Raw genomic sequence first — 20020 nt, forward strand, 5'->3', positions numbered from 1 at the left:
TGGTTGCTCGTCTCTGTGTGCCCTGCGATTGGCTGGTAACCCGTTGACAGCTGGGCCTGCCTACTGCCCGAAGACAGCTGGGATAGGCTCCGGCACGCCCTGTGACCATTGTGAGGATGAAGTGGATCAGAAAATGGATGGATGGAAATAGCAACCTTTCATTTTTATAGCAGTAAAGTTATATCCCTCCATTCTCTGCCCTGATGATCCTCCCAAGGGTCTCAGGTTTGCCTTTCGAGGCGAGCCATAAATTGAAGTAAAGTAATTTTGCCCCACTGGCCAGAAAGTTGTAATTCCTTATATAATGTCAAACCTTTTATACAATGTCCAATGTAAATATGATTGATGTATACAATTTCTACCTGTAGAATTTCTGAGAAATAACGACACCTCCCAATCTCTGTTTTGTCGCACTGTAGTTGTAAATTGCTGGAGTTGCATCTCTTGTCTGCACGTTTAACTTGTCCAGTGGTGCTACTGAAATGACTGACGTGAGATTGCACACTGATTTTCGATCATCTGTAGTACCTGAAAAGTTGCATAATCATGAGACCTGGAGATATTCAGAAAAAGGGGACAAGAAGTTAAATGGAATATGCACATACATTTGCGCTTCATTATATGGTGCGACTTGAAAATTGAAATTCCGGATGATTCTCCTATCCTGTTTATTAATTTCAAGATTGCATACACAGCGGGCGGATATCTTATCACCCTTTCGCTTAGGTTTCAGTAAAGATTGCTAAAAGATTCTAATGTTAAAGTCAGTGATGTGTTTGATCAGTTCATGCCTGGCTCATAATCCTCCTGAATGTTCTTTTTTTTAATCAACAGATATTTTTTGAATTGACCCAGAGAACTGACAATGAAGTCTTCATTCACTTCATCTTCATGGAAAATTCCTTTTCATTTTCCACCGCCCTGGGGTTCCCAATGAAGTTTTCATTGGCTGGTGTGTTTGCCCCCGGAGCCAAAGGAGGCATGACCGTCACTTCAAGCAAAGTAATTCATATCATGCTATTTCACATGTAGACAATGTTTCCATTTCCAATCTGTGTGCTTCATCCCATGTTATAGGGTTAAGGGCCATATCCTCCCATATGTCATGGATAAAGTGACTTTTTAGGCATATTCTGCTTTCCAGACTTCTGACACACCAACGGCACATAACCGGGAAATACCAAAGAGACTTGATTCACTGACAGTTGAAGAGAGCTTCAAATCATTGAACAAATGTTTTCTGAAACTTGTGAATGTCATTGAAATCCATGAAAAAGATAAAGTCCACGTTAAATTTGTAACTGAGAGTTGCGCACTGTTCCAGCTACACTTATACTTTGAAGGAGAGCATGGTTCCTTCCCAGAAAACAGGAAACAGACAAAATTAATTGAATCTGAACTGTGCTTACAACTGAATACAGGGCCGACGTTAGCCATAAATATTTGGTGGTGCCCCCAACATGTCCCGCACCACCCCTGACAGAAATTATCAATATTATATATAACATAGTATTTGTCAGTTTTGCTTTATTGTACAAAATAACTTGTCAATATGAATGTTTCAAAAACCTTTCCAAAAATAAGAGATAAATAAGAATAATTTAGTCTTTATAAAACACGAAGAATGGCACCAAATTTTTTAAATTAAAAAAAATGCCTCAACTACCGTATTGGCCCGAATATAAGACGGCGTTTTTTGCATTGAAATAAGACTGAAAAAGTGGGGGTCGTCTTATATTCTGTGTCGACACATTATACCCATTCACGACGCTAGATGGCGCCACATATCAATGAAGCGAATGCTGAACTTGACTCCCCAGGCCAAAGTGAACCCCTGCCACGAAGGATAAAAATAAAAACAGCAGTAGCACGAAGAAGAAAAATAAAAAAATAGCGATAAGAAGGTAAAGAGAAGAAAATAATAGAAAAGACAACAGAAAATGGAGAAATGTAGTGACAATCTGGAGAAAAGTGGGTTGAAGATCGGCCAGGTTAACCGGCAGCTAAGGACAAGTTATGTAATTTACATTTAAAAAACCAGAAGCCATTCATTTACGAATGTGATTGCACTTGAAAAAGAGAGGGTCGTCTTATAATCAGGGCTGTCTTGTAGTCGGGCCAATACGGTATTACCAAATAAACCTGGTTGATCATCTGAAACTTTCCCTTGGCCTGGCTGAGTCTTCATGCCAACAAATGTATGCCAACGATGGTATACTGCATGAGACTGTGGTGGGAAAAAAAGAAATTAAAAAGAAATAAATTGGTGTTGTTAGAATGGCACATATTGGACCTGCATCCAGACTCCCAAGTGTAATATGATGATCTTACCGGGATGCTTGACTTACTACAGCCTCTGAAGCACGTAAGAGGAAATATGCTGAAGATGAGGGCAAAATATGGGGAAGGCCAGATTTGACACGGAACCCAGAGTGAATAAGTGGCTCGAAGGTGCATCAATGACAGATTTAAATCGCCAGCAGAATATGTGCAGCCAGAAAAGCGCACAACGATGCACCTTTTCCTGTTTATACACATGGGGGGGAATATGGCCGTCAATGAATCATTGTTCAGTGCATTTGTTTTGCTTGACTTTTTTATGTCCAGGGTGACCTGGCATTTATGCCTTCTATTGGATTAGAATTCATCACCCAAATGACTGTTCATGCGGCAGATTATGTGGAGGCAGGTCTTGAGATGCACACGAACATGTATCACGAGCACTCCCTCAATGCAAAGGTTACCATCAACAGAAACAAAATTAGACTGTCCATTCCTGCACCAAAATCAAACACGCAGCTTTTTTCTTTTAGGTTAGTGGAATTTACTTCACGTGTAACAATGTCACCTAGATTCGAAAATATGACATGATGCTAGGAGTGTTACCCTCACTGATCATTTCATCCCTTCCTTCTTTCTAATATAGCAACAAGTTGGTGTCAGTCACCTCTGGTCAAGTCATGACAGTGCCATCTTTTGTGGTGGACCAGACTAACTCAACTGACTGTCAGCCTCTATTCAGAGGTCTCAAAATCTGCACCGTTGTTCATTATTCAAATACATCCTCCAAAAGCCAGGCCCCCTATTATCCTCTGACTGCTGAAACCATGTAAGTGACACATCTTGATCAGTAATATTGCTCACTTGTGTGGCCCTCTGTATTAAAATGTCTGCTGAGTAAATTGCAAATGGACTTGATGAATCTGTGCATGTGGCAGTTCTGTGTTTGGGGTAAGGTATGACACCTTACTTCCGATCAGCAGGTTAATGCGTAGTGATGTCAATGAGAACATCAAACGTGTCAAAGTTCGTTCGTTGTCTGCTGGAATTACTTAATGTTATTGTTACTGTCATATAAGATGTAGACCCGCCACAGTTATTTTAGTAAAGGCAAAGCTATCAAATTATGTATATCTGATTTAATGAGTGATTCACAATTACACCGTACAGGTCTGTGTGTATTGAAACTTGCATTTATAAAGCACTTCCAAAAAATAATTTTTTTTAAAAAAGAACAGCCGTAGCAAACTGCTGTACAAAGAGATTGAATATAAAGAGAATGGAGTACAAGGCCTTTACTGGCACTGCAGATATGACAAAATACTGGTAGTGGTTTTGAAATTATAAAACACAATCGGTGCGGCCCGGTGGTCCAGTGGTTAGCGCGTCAACCTCACAGTGCTGAGGTACTGTGTTCAATTCCAGCTCCGGGCCTCCCTGTGTGGAGTTTGCATGTTCTCCCTGGGCCTACATGGGTTTTCTCCGGGTACTCCGGTTTTCTCCCACATTCCAAAAACATGCATGGCAGGTTAATGGAACACTCTAAATCAGTGGTTCTTAACCTGGATTCGATTGGTGAATCAGTCTCAGGGGTTTGACGGAACCTCTCCCATGGAGGTTAAGACACACCCGACTCAACATGTCAATTAGTTATGACACGCCCGCTTGGCCATCTTTGGCTGCAGATGATCACATCACATTGCTTGTTCAATTAGTGCTGTGGGAAATTCAGTTTGCTCAGTAGTCAACGTGTGACTGTCGTAATAGTACGTCATGCATGGTTCATTTTGTGCACAATTAAAAACAATTACACTTATGTCTGGACTTTTTTTAACTTCTTTTCGGTTTTTAATAAATGTGTTTTTTACTTGTTGAATTGATTTAAAAAGTCCTATTTTTATTTTTCACAAATGAAGGGTTCGACGAATGTGCAGATGAACTGGTTGGGTTCAGTACCTCTAACAAGGTTAAGAACCACTGCTCTAAATTGTCCCGAGGTGTGAGTGTGAGCGCGGATGGTTGTTCATCTATGTGTGCCATGCGATTGGCTGGCAACCGCTTCAGGGTGTCCCCCGTCTACTGCCCGAAGACAGCTGGGATAGGCTCCAGCACGCCATGTGAAGACAAAGCGGATCAGAAAATGGATGGATGGATAGTTCATAAGAGGTTTTTTCCCCAGTAAAGTCGCAGATTTACCTTCCAACTATTGTATGGTATTATCAGATTCTAAATCATACAGATTGAGTGAAAATGAGATTTCATTTTTGACAATCTTCACGTTTTTATGCAAAACCTAAAAAAGAAAAAAAAAATATTTTTTAGTTTTTTGGGGGATTATTATGTTGTACCCTAACATAAAGTTATTTTTGACATTCTCTTAGGGCTGCAGTGCTAATTCAACCCACAGACAATGTTACCGAGTACACTGCCACCATAAAGCGTGAAATCCTAAAAGAAGGAAAAAAGGGTCGGCATGAAATTGATTCCCTGAGGATAACCTTAAAGGCCGAAGGTAGGATTATAATACACTGACTGTGTTCATAAGCACCAGTTTCATGGCATCTCATGACGCAATACGGTCAAGAAGACGAATATAACTAATTAATAACAGTGTTTTATTTATTCCATTGGTAGGTGATGATTCAACAGAAGCCACTGCATCTGTGAAATACAACCGCAATAAGAACATTCTGACCGGCGAAGTTGTCATTCCTAACTACGATGTGCAGCTTGGCATCAGGGTGGCTGGAGTTGATAGTGAAGTCAAGCAAAACAACTTGCGTGGCATTTCCATGGAGGTCACCAACAAGGACATTCCACAGTTGACGCTGGTGGGGAGTACGAGGTACAATCCGTAGTTTTATAAATAAACAGTTAAAACCAAATATGGGATGTTGTGCATCAAGCAAGATTTTTCTTTTACAGAAGGGTATTTATTGTCGTACTCGTTTGTAGGGAGATGAGCTGGAAACAATAGCAAACTTTGTCACAATAAATAAGAAAACAGTGACAGCAAATGGATTTGGAAATGATTCCAAATGGGATGACCAGACCAGAAACGAAAATGTTTTGTGTATGATAGTATCTCTAGAGAAATGAATATTTTGACAAAGAACTGAAAACTAAGGACTGCACAATGGGATGGTTTTTTTTTTTTTTTTTTTTTTGTCTTTGCATTCGCAATTATTTATCATCTATAAGATAATTAAAATGTCTTTTGTCTACAGCTATATTTCAATCATGACCCTTTAGTCCAAATGCTTAATAGTGTATCTATGAATGTGCTGCTGCTTCCCAATAATTATTATTATGGCTATTATGATTTATGAATAAACAAAGTTATAAAAGATACCCTATAATCAGACATAATTCAACATGTTATTTTGTGCCTGTGAATTATGTCGTTCACCCAGGTACATTCCATTCTCAGGGCATTGAATCAGTGCAAAACAGTCCAGTTGCGATCAATTCAGTGCCACGAGAACATAATCAGTCTTGTCGGCAATAAAAGGATACCAAGGATGCAGACAAATTCAATTTCATTCATTGTTCAACTTCTGTGCTCTTTAATGTAGACTCGAATTGATGAAAAATGCAATCCTGCAACTCCAGATGCTCATTCCAGCCCTAAAAACAAATGCTTCGTTCACTGCAACCCTGAAGAAGCATCTGGATATCATCATGAACATCGAAACTACGATCAAGCTGCCTGAGACCAGCTACCGACAGACAGCTTCCCTTAAATATGGTAACCAATGATCACCTTCCAACGTATCACATTTGACAATCAACAATTATTTATGGCTGCATTTGTATGTAGATGAAGAGAAGTTTGAGGTGCAATTGACATCGGACTTGAATTCAAAGATTCGGCAAATTTTGCCAAGCCTAGAAGATCATCAAAGAAAACTGAAAAAACTCACTGAAAATATCCTGGACCGGAAGGTTGCAAAAACAGACATGAAACTGCGACATATTGTCACCAAAGGAATTGAGGTAACAAACAGCGAGTTGTCATTTTGTGTTTTCTCTCCCCCCCCCCCATATTTGTGTAAAAAAACAAAAACAAAACAAACCAAAAAAAAAAAAAAAAAAAAAAAAACGGTACCCATTTGAATCACATTCACACTGTTTCGCTGGCTTGTACTTACAAGACAGGAAGTTGTCTTATTTAATTGTCGTGTGGCACACAAAGACATTTGCAATGCTGACGGCTGTCCTTTTTGGAGTTCACACGTGCTTGGAATGTTTGCATCTCACATTGGGGGTTGGTCAGAAAACTGTAAAAAGGAGAGAGTTCCTTGTATTAATGAAGTGGTGAATCTGGAAAACTGTTAATAATCATTCCAGTACTTGGCACATGCGCTAATATATTGCAGACGCGTGGGGGGGTTCATTGTTCATCAGTTGCACAGATGTATTTTTTTAGAACAGTTTCCCAGCATCACCCTTAAGTGTCGACAAAGTATCAACAGCTGTAGAAATGAAGCACGCCAGCACCACTCATTTCTATGGAGCCCCTAAGGCAGGGGTAGGGAACTCCGGTTGCTCCAGAGCCACAGCCTGCCTGTTTTAGATCCTTCCCGACTCCATTACACCTGATTCAATTGCTCATGAGCTTTTCAGGCCTCGACAGCGCTTGCTGATGAGCTGATCATTGAATCAGGTGTGTTGGAATAGAGGGGAAATGGAAGGGAAAAAAAAACCCTTTGTGTTCCCTTGCAAAGATTGCATTCCCTCGCAAAGATTGCGAGACAATGTCAACTTTTTTTTTTTTTTTGGGGCAAAGGGCCGTTTTTTGTTTTTTTTTAAATGCGCGTTGACGTACCTCCGGGTCATCTTCCGGGTAACTGAAAACAACAAACATGGATGACGAGTTTGATGGAATTTTACTTTGAAATTGGCTTGAAATACAAAGCCATTAAATCTGTTCTTGAGCTTAAATACAATTTCCAAGTCCTCCTCCATAATTCTCTACTTCCCCGAAGTCATCTCTCGCATGAGCATCTACATTAGCCAAGATGACCCGGAAGTACATAAATACATTAAAAAAAAAAAAAAAAAAAAAAAAAAAAGTCCCTTTGCAGCAAAAAAAAAAAAAGTTTGCCTTATCTCGCAATCTTTGCGAGGGAATGCAAAGTTTTGTGTTCCCTCGCAAAGATTGCACGGGAATGCAAAACTTTGCGAGGGAAGGCAACGGTTTGTTTTAGGTTTTTTTTTTACTTTCATGTCACCTTGGGGGCTTCATACATTTCTGCCTTGAAAAGAACTTACGCCACATTTTATGTGTACTAGGCTTTCTTTGTACATAAGGCCTCTTAGCTTTGGAATTGGAGGGTAAAGAAAAAGTCAGGATAATTTGTTGTTGTTGTTACAATGACCTGGTTTACTGACAACACAATACATTATCACATTAAATTTCTCCGACAAATTAGCAATTGCAGGGAAGTTGCTGCAAAATTAACTTCACTTTCACAGATATTTGAGAGAATTGCACTTGAACCAAGATAATAAATCTCAATTTTATCAGACAATTTTGGTTGTTTTATTGTACTTGTAATTCGACAAATGATAGAAAAAAAAATTCATGTACAATTATTGACTGGCAAATGCAATGGATGCCTGACCTTCTTTTTCCATGCAGGCTACAAACATTTGGCTGGACAAGTTCACAGTAAGCATTCCCATTCTTAAGCTCATGCAAAATAAGAGGAGACTCTCAGAAGTCATTGTCCCATCTCTACCTGAGAGAATCTTCCTGCAATTGTAAGTTGCTCGTTTGACTACCTATTCCATATTTTAAATATATTTTCAGGTGATAAGTGACATGATAACTAATGTGGCTTTTATTTTAACAGTGACAATTCTTTCCGCTACAAGTTTAACAAGGACAAAATGGCATTCTCGCTTCCTCTTCCACTGGGAGGCAAAAAATCAGAGCAACTGAATTTTCCCAAATCCCTGTCAGCTCCTGCTCTAGATTTGCCATCAATAGGTTTACATGTCCCGTCCCAAATCTATCGACTCCCGTCATTCACTGTACCTCCCGTTATCGATTTCCCTGTGCCCCTTATTGGTGTGGCTGAAGCATCTGTCAAGATCAACAGCAACTTCTACAGTTTGGAAGGCTCAATTTCTGGTGGCAACCACACTGTTGACATCCCCAGCTACATTGTGCAATACAAGGCCATAACCAACTCACCTTTCAACCTGCTTGTATACAATCTTGAAGGTAAACCATTTCAAATTCACTTTGTTGCAGAATGACTACCTTGCAGAATGAACTCCAACATTTACCCGAAAACAAAGAATGAATGTGTAGAGCAGGGGTGCGAAACCCATTTTCGTCTCGGGCCACATTTTAGTTACCGTTTGCCGTTTCGAGGGCCATTATGACTGAAATCATATTAAGAAGTCAAGAATAATAGTTTATTCAACTATTGTTTAAGTTACTCAATTTAGGTGTTTGGCAACAAGAAAATGCTTACGATGTCTCTCTTATTTATTACATACCGGTATGAGAATTTGAAATTTTGATACATATTTTTGCAAGCATCACAGAAGTTGACATGTTCGATTTGCTTTCACGGGCCACATAAAATGATGTGGCGGGCCAGATCTGGTCCCCGGGCCTTGACTTTGATCGCTGTGGTGTCGAGTGTCATGCCTCAGAGTGTGTATTATGACTGGATGCTAATCTATACGTGGATAATTATTATATTATTATATTGTTCATACCCCTCTGCCCTTGAAAGAAAAGTCCACGATGGTCACAGAAATAACTTGAATCTGACACAAGTAATAATTAATTAAATAAATAAATAAATAAAAATAGTGGAATGAAATTGTGGTTTAGCAGAATCTATTTTTTATTTTATTTTTTTGCTATTGAACTTTTTCTTGATTCTTTCGGCAGAAAGAGAAAATAAAATAAAACAAAACATGGTCACATGTTTAAATACATGGAGCATCATCAATTCAGGGCATCAAAATAGAACATATATCAAATAAACGTCCTGGTAAACGGGTTACAATTCCTGCACTTTCACCTATACAATGTCCTAAACACTGTACCATATGGAAAAAAAAATACATTAGGGACCATATCACTGAAAAAAATAAGCATGTTTCATTGATTGATTAAGTTTCCAATTTCAAGTGACACTACTCCATGGCTCTAACACCCATTAAATAGCAACGCTTTATCTGTACTTTGACAAGTGATGTCGCCTTGTAATTGTAATGATTTTAGTTTGATTTAAAGTTTATATATAATACACTACAAATAGTACAGTATGTGGTTTTAGTTGTTTTGTTTGTATTTATTGAAGTGCGGTGTTTTTAGGAAATCATGAGTCATCTTTATTTCGTTTTAATTTACGACGCCAATTCCAATTAAGTTGGATGGAATTTTACTTTGGAAATCATGTTCAACCGATCTTTAATTGAATACACAACAAAGGCAAGATTTCAGTATTTAATATTCAAACTGATAAAATATATTGTTTTTTGCAAATAATCACACAGAATTTTATGGCTGCAACACATTCCCAAAAAGTTGGAACAGGGTCATGCTTACCACTGTGTTACATCACCTTTTCTTTTAACAACATTCACTACATGTTTGGGAAAGGACACAAACTGTTGAAGCTTTGTCGGTACGATTCTTTCCCATTCTTGCATGATGTACACCTTCAGCTGTTCAACAGTGCTGGGTATCTGTTGTGGTATTTTGGACTTCATAATACGCCACACATTTTCAATGGACTGCAGGCAGGCCAGTCTAGTACCCGCAATCTATTACGTCAAAGCCATGTTGTTATGTGCAGAATGTGGTTTGACATTGTCTTGCTGAAATAAGGAGGGGCGTCCACGTTGCTTTGGATGGCAGCACGTTTCTCCAAAACCTGGATGCACCTTTCAGCATTAATGGTTCATTCACAGATGTGTAAGTTACTCATGTCATTGGCACTAACACAGCCCGATATCATCACAGCTGCTGGCTTTTGATCTTTGCATTCATAACAGTCCAGATCGTTCTTTTCCTCTTTGGCCCGGACGACACGACATTCATAATTTCCAAAAATCAATTTGAAATGTGGACTTGTCAGACCACAGAACTTTGCATTAGTCCATCTTAGATGAGCTCAGGCCAAGAGAAACCGGCGGCTTTTTTGGGTGTTGTCGATAAATGGCTTTTACTTTGCATGGTACAGTTTTAAGTTGGAGTTAAAGATGAAGCACCAAACTGTGACTACTGACAATGATTTTCCGAATTATTCCTGAGCCCATGTGGGGATATCCTTGACACACTGATGTCGGTTTTTGATGCAGTGCCGCATGAGGGATCGAAGGCCATGGGCCTTGTCCCTTACATGCAGTGATTTCTCCAGAGTCTTTGCAGCTTTTGATGATGGACCTTGCGATTAATTGTCCATTCAGGAATGTTGTCCTTAAACTGTTCGACTATTTCCTCACGCAGTTGTTCACAAAGACGTGAACCCCGCCTCATCCTTGCTCGTGAATGACTGAGCAATTCAGGGATCTCCTTTTATCCTCATTCAGGGCACTGAACCTGTTCCCATTTAGTCTGTTCACCTGTGGGATGTTCCAAACAGGTGTTTGATGAGCATTCCTCAACTTTCTGTCTTTTTTGTCACCTGTCCCAAGTTAATCGATAAATTTCAACATTAAATATATTGTCTTTGTCGTGGATTCAATGAAATATAGGTTGAACATGATTTGCAAATCATTGTGTTCAGTTTTTTTTTTTTTTGTTTTGTATTGTTTGACACAACATTCCAATTTCATTGGAAGTGGGTTTTGTAAGATATGTTATTGTTCAACATTACAATGCAAATTTTCCATATTTGTTTTGAAAATATAAAGATAATTGCTGTTAAAAAGTACGTACTTAATTGACTTTGTTGTTGTTGTTTTGCACAAATCACTCCATCAATGGCTCTTTTTCTGATATTGTCAATAATGTAATTTCTGTCTGTTTCAAGGAACTTGGATGATGTCAGGAAGAGGGGATGATCATCTGGAGTATCTGGTGAATAATAATCACACAGAATTTTATGGCTGCAACACCTTCCCAAAAAGTTGGAACAGGGTCATGCTTACCACTGTGTTACATCACCTTTTCTTTTAACAACATTCACTACATGTTTGGGAAAGGACACAAACTGTTGAAGCTTTGTCGGTACGATTCTTTCCCATTCTTGCATGATGTACACCTTCAGCTGTTCAACAGTGCTGGGTATCTGTTGTGGTATTTTGGACTTCATAATACGCCACACATTTTCAATGGGAGACAGGCCTGGACTGCAGGCAGGCCAGTCTAGTACCCGCAATCTATTACGTCAAAGCCATGTTGTTATGTGCAGAATGTGGTTTGACATTGTCTTGCTGAAATAAGGAGGGGCGTCCACGTTGCTTTGGATGGCAGCACGTTTCTCCAAAACCTGGATGCACCTTTCAGCATTAATGGTTCATTCACAGATGTGTAAGTTACTCATGTCATTGGCACTAACACAGCCCGATATCATCACAGCTGCTGGCTTTTGATCTTTGCATTCATAACAGTCCAGATCGTTCTTTTCCTCTTTGGCCCGGACGACACGACATTCATAATTTCCAAAAATCAATTTGAAATGTGGACTTGTCAGACCACAGAACTTTGCATTAGTCCATCTTAGATGAGCTCAGGCCAAGAGAAACCGGCGGCTTTTTTGGGTGTTGTCGATAAATGGCTTTTACTTTGCATGGTACAGTTTTAAGTTGGAGTTAAAGATGAAGCACCAAACTGTGACTACTGACAATGATTTTCCGAATTATTCCTGAGCCCATGTGGGGATATCCTTGACACACTGATGTCGGTTTTTGATGCAGTGCCGCATGAGGGATCGAAGGCCATGGGCCTTGTCCCTTACATGCAGTGATTTCTCCAGAGTCTTTGCAGCTTTTGATGATGGACCTTGCGATTAATTGTCCATTCAGGAATGTTGTCCTTAAACTGTTCGACTATTTCCTCACGCAGTTGTTCACAAAGACGTGAACCCCGCCTCATCCTTGCTCGTGAATGACTGAGCAATTCAGGGATCTCCTTTTATCCTCATTCAGGGCACTGAACCTGTTCCCATTTAGTCTGTTCACCTGTGGGATGTTCCAAACAGGTGTTTGATGAGCATTCCTCAACTTTCTGTCTTTTTTGTCACCTGTCCCAAGTTAATCGATAAATTTCAACATTAAATATATTGTCTTTGTCGTGGATTCAATGAAATATAGGTTGAACATGATTTGCAAATCATTGTGTTCAGTTTTTTTTTTGTTTTGTATTGTTTGACACAACATTCCAATTTCATTGGAAGTGGGTTTTGTAAGATATGTTATTGTTCAACATTACAATGCAAATTTTCCATATTTGTTTTGAAAATATAAAGATAATTGCTGTTAAAAAGTACGTACTTAATTGACTTTGTTGTTGTTGTTTTGCACAAATCACTCCATCAATGGCTCTTTTTCTGATATTGTCAATAATGTAATTTCTGTCTGTTTCAAGGAACTTGGATGATGTCAGGAAGAGGGGATGATCATCTGGAGTATCTGGTGAATAATTCCTTGAGCCACAATCTCATTCAGACAAGAGTGAGTTTCTCAGACACTTTGGATGTTACCAACAAACTACACGCAAAGGCCAATTACAAGATTGAAGCATCAAGTCCACTGGGCCTCCACACTTCTTTCCACTACGTTGCCCAGTCAACTTCCATTACAGACTCAGGTGAAGTCACAGGAGATGGCACCTGGGATGGAACCCTTCAAATTGGTTCTTTCTCTACCAATAGCTCCTATAGCAACAGTTACAAGCTGCACCCGCAAGAAAGAAAAGGAAGAGGAGAGTCCATCTTACGCTTTGACTCACCATTTCTGAAAATTCACAATACAATCCATGGAATCTATACGAACTCTGGATTGAATATTGTCTTCGAAACAAACGCCCAGAAAGACATCTTCAATCATGTGGCAGAACTCAACTACAAAGATTCACAACTAATCCTGAAGTGTACCGGTGTTGCTAAAAGCGGGAGAAAAATGCTGAGAAATGAATTTAAGTTTGGTGTGTCCAACCATAATGTCATCATCTTAGCTGAATCAAAGGCAGATGATGAAACCAACCAGGCATATCACCTCATAAACGGCTCACTGAACTCAAGAAGGCTTGAAGTAAACACAGATGGCTCTCTCACCTTTGCCGAAGGTCGAGGAATACACAAAGCATCCATTGTGTTTGATAGAAATGGTTTGACCACAAGTGGAGCGAATAGCATTCAATACAGCCCCGTCACATTTGAAAATATCTTCAGTGGATCCATGGACAGCAACGGGGCATCGTTGTCCTCCACGAGTAAAACAATGGCAGAGGAAGGCGAAGGTGAGCTGAATATTGGGGCTAAAATGACTGCAAAGAAAGCCTCTTTTTGGGGTGCCTTGAATGGGAATGTGTTCAGTGCACACACAAGAAATAATGTCAACGTCGAACTGGACAGAAGGGCTTTCACTTTTATTAGTACCAGCATGGGAAAAATGGGGCAGATGAAAACCGAAAATAGCCAAACACTGACCCTCACGCTATGGGCCCTCGCCCTTCGCTCTTCTAGCAACGCCCTGTGTGAAGATTTTTACTATAAGCAGGATACCAAGATTTATCTGAAGCCGTTTGTCATGACATTGGATGCGACAAATGGACTGAAATGGTTTAATCTCACTTTGAGCAGAAAAGACTCCATCAAGTTGAAGCCGGTTAAGGCGGAACTGAGTGGATTCACACATGGATCTTATGGAGAAGAACACATCATTAAACACACCTATGAGTTAAACTACGAAGCCATGGCGGGTCAAATACAATCGAACACTTCCGGAAACATATCAGGTGTCCATTTGGGTCAAACCTGTGAACTGGAGTTTGCTGGACTTTCCTCCACATATTTTTGTGAATCACACGTCGAATCTAAGCTCCTCCATTTTGACAGCATGATACGCACCCAAGCTCTGCCGTTCGTCCTCTCGATTGATGCCTTTTTCAACGGTGATGGAGAAATCGATTTGTATGGAAAGCATACTGGGCAACTGTACAGTAAGCTGCTCGTGAAGGCTGAGCCTTCGCTTCTCGTCTGCTCACATGACAGCAGAGTGTCGACCGTGCATGCACTTTCAAATTGGGAGACGTCCACCCAATTAGATCACAAATTTGATGGTTTCCTATTGCCAAGTGGTCAAGCTGTCATGTGGAAAATTAAATCTCAACTAAACAATCATTCTTTCCAACAGAATATCAGCGCCTATAACAACCGACAGAAAGGTAGATTTGAATTTTCGGAAGTCATGCTCACAGATGCTCTCCATGGATGGAACGAAAATATCGGATCGAAAGTCGAAAAGCAAGAATTCAGTCTGACTGGTTTTCTCCAATATGACAAGAGCAGCAACTGTCATAGCATTCTGACGACGCCATTTCCTTTTCTCGCTGCTTGTCAACAACTGAAGAATGCATGTATACGTGCGTTGGAAACACTTCAAAGATACATCAACAATCAGAATATTAAACAGATGATATCTGATTTCAGAGTCAAGTTAGAGCAGTTCCCATCGCAAGTCAGTGACTTCATGAAAGAAATGGAGTTGGAAAACAAAGTGGATCAAATTAAAGAGAAACTTGATTACTTTATGAACGGGGTTGACGTAACGATGGATGATCTGGATGTCATAATGAACAACATGAAAAAGGATTTGGAAAATAAAGTGTTTGATGTTGCTGCTAAAATTCGAAACCTAATTCTTTCAATCAATGACTACGTCAAGACGAGGCACATCCCTGAAAAATTAGCACGCGTGCTTAATGCAACCGAAAATGAACTGCATGCATTTACTGGGAAGTACAATATCAGGGGATGGCTACTTGAAGCCCTGAAGGCCATCGATAACATTGTGGAACAGTTTGATTTGGAGAAACTCGCAGGCAGTAGCATTGCTTGGCTGCAAGAATTAGATTCAAAATCTGGAATACGAGAGAAAATAAGAAAAACCCTGGCAGACATATATGATAAAATTGAGAGTTTCGATGTGAGGATATTGTTCCAACAAATGAACGACTTTCTTCTTTCAACCAATTTGGGCATTGAGAAACTTTTGTATGAAATTCCTTATACAGAAATTGCAAATGTGATGGAATCAGCGAAGGATGTTTTCGTCAACTGGATTGATGAATATGATGTGCCCTCCAAACTCAATGCAATATATTCCTACATCAGAGATCACGTTTCAAAATACGACCTCAGTGATACGTTTAAAGAAATAAGTGAGCAGGTGGCGATTCTCATCAGGAAAATGAAAATTGAGGAGGGCGTGCGTTCATTCGCCAATGCTCTAAAGGTTGTCGATTTGGAATTTCTTCATGATCAAATTGCGCAACTTCTCCAGAGTGTCAAAAACCATCTAAGTACAATCGATGTGAACAAAATAATGGAAGAACTTGGTGGTGTTTCTTCAGCTCTTGAGTCACTGACGGACTTTGACTATTATTCATTTGTGAATGAAGCCAACAAGAATATTGCGCAATTGACAAATTACATAAACGAGAGGATAAAAACATATGAGATTGTGTCAAAAGTTGAAGCTGTCAGGGAATTTATCCGCACAATTCAACGTACAATTTTCAGTTACATAGAAAAACTCCGAAACACAAAAGTGGCGGAGTCGCTGAAGAAGCTAAAACATGTGATGGACAGTACATTTTACGTCGACGTCAAAATGAAAGTTCAGGATGTCATTGAAGACATCAGGCAGAGAATTCTTGACATGGATATCAGAGACGAAGTGTACTTTCACCTCCATAGAGCAAGTGAATCCTACAATAATATTGTAGCCTTCGTTTCAGCGAAGATCAACCAATTGATCGAGGAGATCGGCAAATTGGTGAATGACAACGAGATCCTCTGTCGAATAAAGCAAACCATCAACGGCGGTTTGAATGAATTCAAGAAAGTTAAAATTCAGGTTGACAATTTCACGATACTTTTTACGGACCTTGTCGTTCCTGGATTTACAATCAACATGAACCAATTGCATGAAATCTCCGTTCCAGCAGAAATTTCAGTCCCGGAGTTTACCATTCTTGGCTCAATCACAATTCCTGCCTTTACAATATCTTTCGATGAGCTCAAAGCCAAAATCCTTGCAATGATCGATTCTATCAAACGATTTGAAATGCCAGCCATTGACCCTGACCGGATTTTCGGTGATCTGAAAGTTCTTTACATATTTGCCCTACCAGACGTCACCTTTCCAGAAATAACACTTTCGGATATCAAAGTTCCATCCATCATCATCCCCGTATTACATACAAAGGATTTTGAAGTCACATCACTCCCAATGCCAGGGATCAAACTAACTGATGCGAATTGTGTCCACGTTTTGGGAACATTTCAAGGTGAATTTAAAGTGAGCTCCCCCGTGTACACTCTGGCTACTACGGGAAAGGTTGAAAATTCAACATCTACTCCGGAAAACCCCAAGTTTACAGCCACTGTTCAATCTCAGGCCAAATCAACTCTCCGGATTATGGAATATACTTTTGATGCAATGGCTCAATTAGACGCGCCTGGATCGAAACAGTTGACGTTTACAGAAATGTTGAAAGCTTCCCATTTGGCTTTTTCCTTTGCTCATGACGCATCCTTGGTACTCGTGGGTTCTTCGGCTGAGGTCTGTGCACAGACCGTCTCAAAGGTCGCGACTTCAATGTACACAGCGGACTTGGTCAACAGCATGACACTCTCACTGAGGAGTGGAATCTTCGTGAATACAAGCATGTCTTACAACCACAACTTTGACATGCCGTCAATGGAAATTTCAAGTCAGACGTCGGTGAAACACGACATGGCGTCGACGGTGGCCAGAGGAATCGCTTGGAGTGGAAAAACAACGGCTTGTGGGACGTGGTCCTGGGGAAACTACTCGGATGAAGGGACACATGAAAGCACTTTAGAATTGAATATCAATTTCAACACTACTAAGTTACATTTTGTCGCCGACACAACTTGGACCGCATTAAGGACAAAGCAAATGCTGACATTGGAATCGGTCATCTTTAGCCATATCGTTACGCATGCTCAATGTGAATCTGAAGCGCCATTTGTGAAGAGTGTCATCGGTGCCAATGGTGAGATCCATATCTGGGACTTGAAAGTTTCATTGGCAGCCTATCATCAATCACAACTCAGCGGACCTGTGACTGGTTCCATTTCCAACACTCTGGAATTCATGTCCCATTCATTTGAGACTGTGTATGACGTTAAGAATAAAGCAACCATAAAGATGGTCTTCCCCTTGAAACTTAGTGGGAAGGTAGAGCTCCAGCATGACTACGGTGCCCAATTCAACTCTGAGAAGCAACGGGCTTACTGGACTGGTTCAGCCAGATTCAACCAATACAAGTACAACTACAACATTGGAGCAGAACATAATTACATGAATGTTACCTTCAACGTCCGGGCTTATGGAGAAGCAAATGTGGACTTTTTGACGGTTCCTTTCTCAATACCTGTGATGAATGTACCTTTCCTGGGAATCAGGACTCCTGAAGTTCAAGACGTTTCTCTTTGGGAACATGCTGGATTAAAAAGGTTGCTTACCACTCCTCAACAGTCATTTGCGGCACACCTGAAACTTACTTACAATAAAAACCCAAACACACAATGGTTTGAGTTGCACTTAGAGCCAGTTTATATCAGTGACAGTGCCCGCATAATACTGGCTAAATTCCAATAGAGGAGTCTTCCAAGCAGGCCAAATCGCACATTCTATAAAATACAAACTTGAAACATCAAGCCTTCCGCCAAGAATCTTTACTGTCCCTGGATACAAAATATCTGGACTAAATATAGAGTTTTCTACCTTCTGAGATAAAATGTTCATGCAATGACATTCATGTTGTCTTTTAATTAGTGAAAACAGGTTTGAGGATTTTTGTTTGTTTGTTTGTTTGTTTGTTTTTTGGGGGGGGGGCATTTTTTCTCTTCACTAGTTTAAAAAAAAAAAAAAAAACGTCTGGAAAAAAGGAAACCTTTAACCAATTTTGTTTGAAATGTCTGCCTTTATTCATTCTGTTCCCAAAAGGGTCATGACACCAAGATTCAGAATTCCAGCTTTGAGATTTTCTTTGCCTACACCCTAAGTCCACGGGTGTCAAACTCATTTTTGTCGCGGGCCACTTAGTAGCTATGTTTTGCCTCGGCGGGCCGTTACGACAGTGAAACCGAATAAATGTTTAATTATCTCTTCTCATAACTTATACACAACCAATTGATGGATTACTAGTTTTGAAACCACTCAAGTCAACTGTTTGTTATATTAGGTTTAAAGGTTCTTTTTTTTTCCAGACACTGGTCTTTTTTGGTGACGTATTTCTTCAACTCTTACCTGGCTGACAGTTTCGGCTGTCACTTCCGCCTTCATTGGAGCTGTCACTGCTTCCTTGTGACGTGACTTCAAAAAGGCTATTGGATTGTTGTTCCATTATTGTTGAAGTGAGTGTAATCAGGGTAACAAAATTATTGCAAAATCTCAAAGTCATTTATTACACATGACAATTTGACAAACTTAGCTGATAAAGACTCAGTTTACGTTTTCTAAGGAAAATCCCAGAAAAAAATGGACAATCTAAAATATGAAAACATTGTGAAAAAAAATCAAATCAGCGGATATGTGAATCCGTATGTAACGAGCTGCAAATACGCAGGGGTCAACCATAGTTTTAAGTTGTAACATCACCAATTACCACTAAATGGCAGATATGTCTTAGTTGGGCTGACACTGGGTCTCCTACTCAAGTGGAATAACAAACATTTTGAATTAATTGATGTTTTTGGGGGAAAATGGTGTCCAAAATAGGTTCTTGCACTTAATGTTTTGTTGTTCATCAGTTTTGTGCCATCCTTGATTTGTAATTTTTTTATCCAAGAGAGCCCTTTGCAGTTGAAAAAAAGTACAGTATGTGGTTATTTTGTTGTTTGCTTCAAACCCATTGTACCCTTTGTTGTTGTGTTATGAAACTGGAATTTAAACATGCATTGAAAAAAATGTCCTCCCAAAAATGAAATATATTAAGGGCACATATTTTGCGGGTGTATTCATGTTTTTTTCACATATTTTGTCCTTATTTAAAATACCGGTAGTATTGTTGTCATTCATCTCTTTCGGGAGTGTGTGTTCCTATGTGCTTCCCCAGTGGCACTGATGACAAATTTTGGCCCCTCCAGCCTTTAAGTTGCCCATCGCCAACACCATCATATTAAGGAGCATCTCAGGTGTCTCAAATGTGCATCAAGTCGTCTGTATCAAACATCAAGGTGCTTCCATTGAGGAGTTGTAGTTGAGGAGACTCCCAGAAGTCTCCCAGCTAGATTGTAACCAAAACAGGACTTCAAATGAATAGCCAATATTTTGTTTTTAATCATTGCTTGATTGATTTAGTTTAAATATACAAATATCGCTGAGTACCTGTTTTAGTCTGGGCAGTACTGTATTGAATTTGCACATTACTTTTTACATAATACAACCTTTTCTACTAAATGAAATCTAAATTTGTTCTCTGCATTTAAGATCATCAAAAAAAGAAAAAAAGTTGTAATGGATCCATATTGTTTTTGCAGTCCATGTAATGCATATGCATCATATC

General features: G+C 39.6%; 1 protein-coding gene across 1 annotated transcript in view; it reads left to right on the top strand.

Annotated features, from left to right (window-relative positions):
- The window catches only part of LOC109524262 (apolipoprotein B-100-like), a 34131-nt gene extending 15530 nt beyond the window's left edge, over positions 1-18601 (top strand). Inside the window, 13 exon segments of the mRNA XM_019883994.1 lie at positions 835-1002; positions 2608-2813; positions 2927-3109; positions 4662-4792; positions 4915-5125; positions 5856-6028; positions 6101-6276; positions 7925-8046; positions 8139-8512; positions 12845-18103; positions 18106-18143; positions 18146-18245; positions 18414-18601. Coding sequence (XP_019739553.1) covers positions 835-1002; positions 2608-2813; positions 2927-3109; positions 4662-4792; positions 4915-5125; positions 5856-6028; positions 6101-6276; positions 7925-8046; positions 8139-8512; positions 12845-18103; positions 18106-18143; positions 18146-18245; positions 18414-18517 — 7245 coding nt within the window. The 3' untranslated portion in view covers positions 18518-18601.
- Positions 18602-20020: the final 1419 nt, after the last annotated feature.

Source organism: Hippocampus comes, unplaced genomic scaffold (assembly GCF_001891065.2).
Source record: "Hippocampus comes isolate QL1 unplaced genomic scaffold, H_comes_QL1_v1.1 scaffold331, whole genome shotgun sequence".
NCBI lineage: Eukaryota > Metazoa > Chordata > Actinopteri > Syngnathiformes > Syngnathidae > Hippocampus > Hippocampus comes.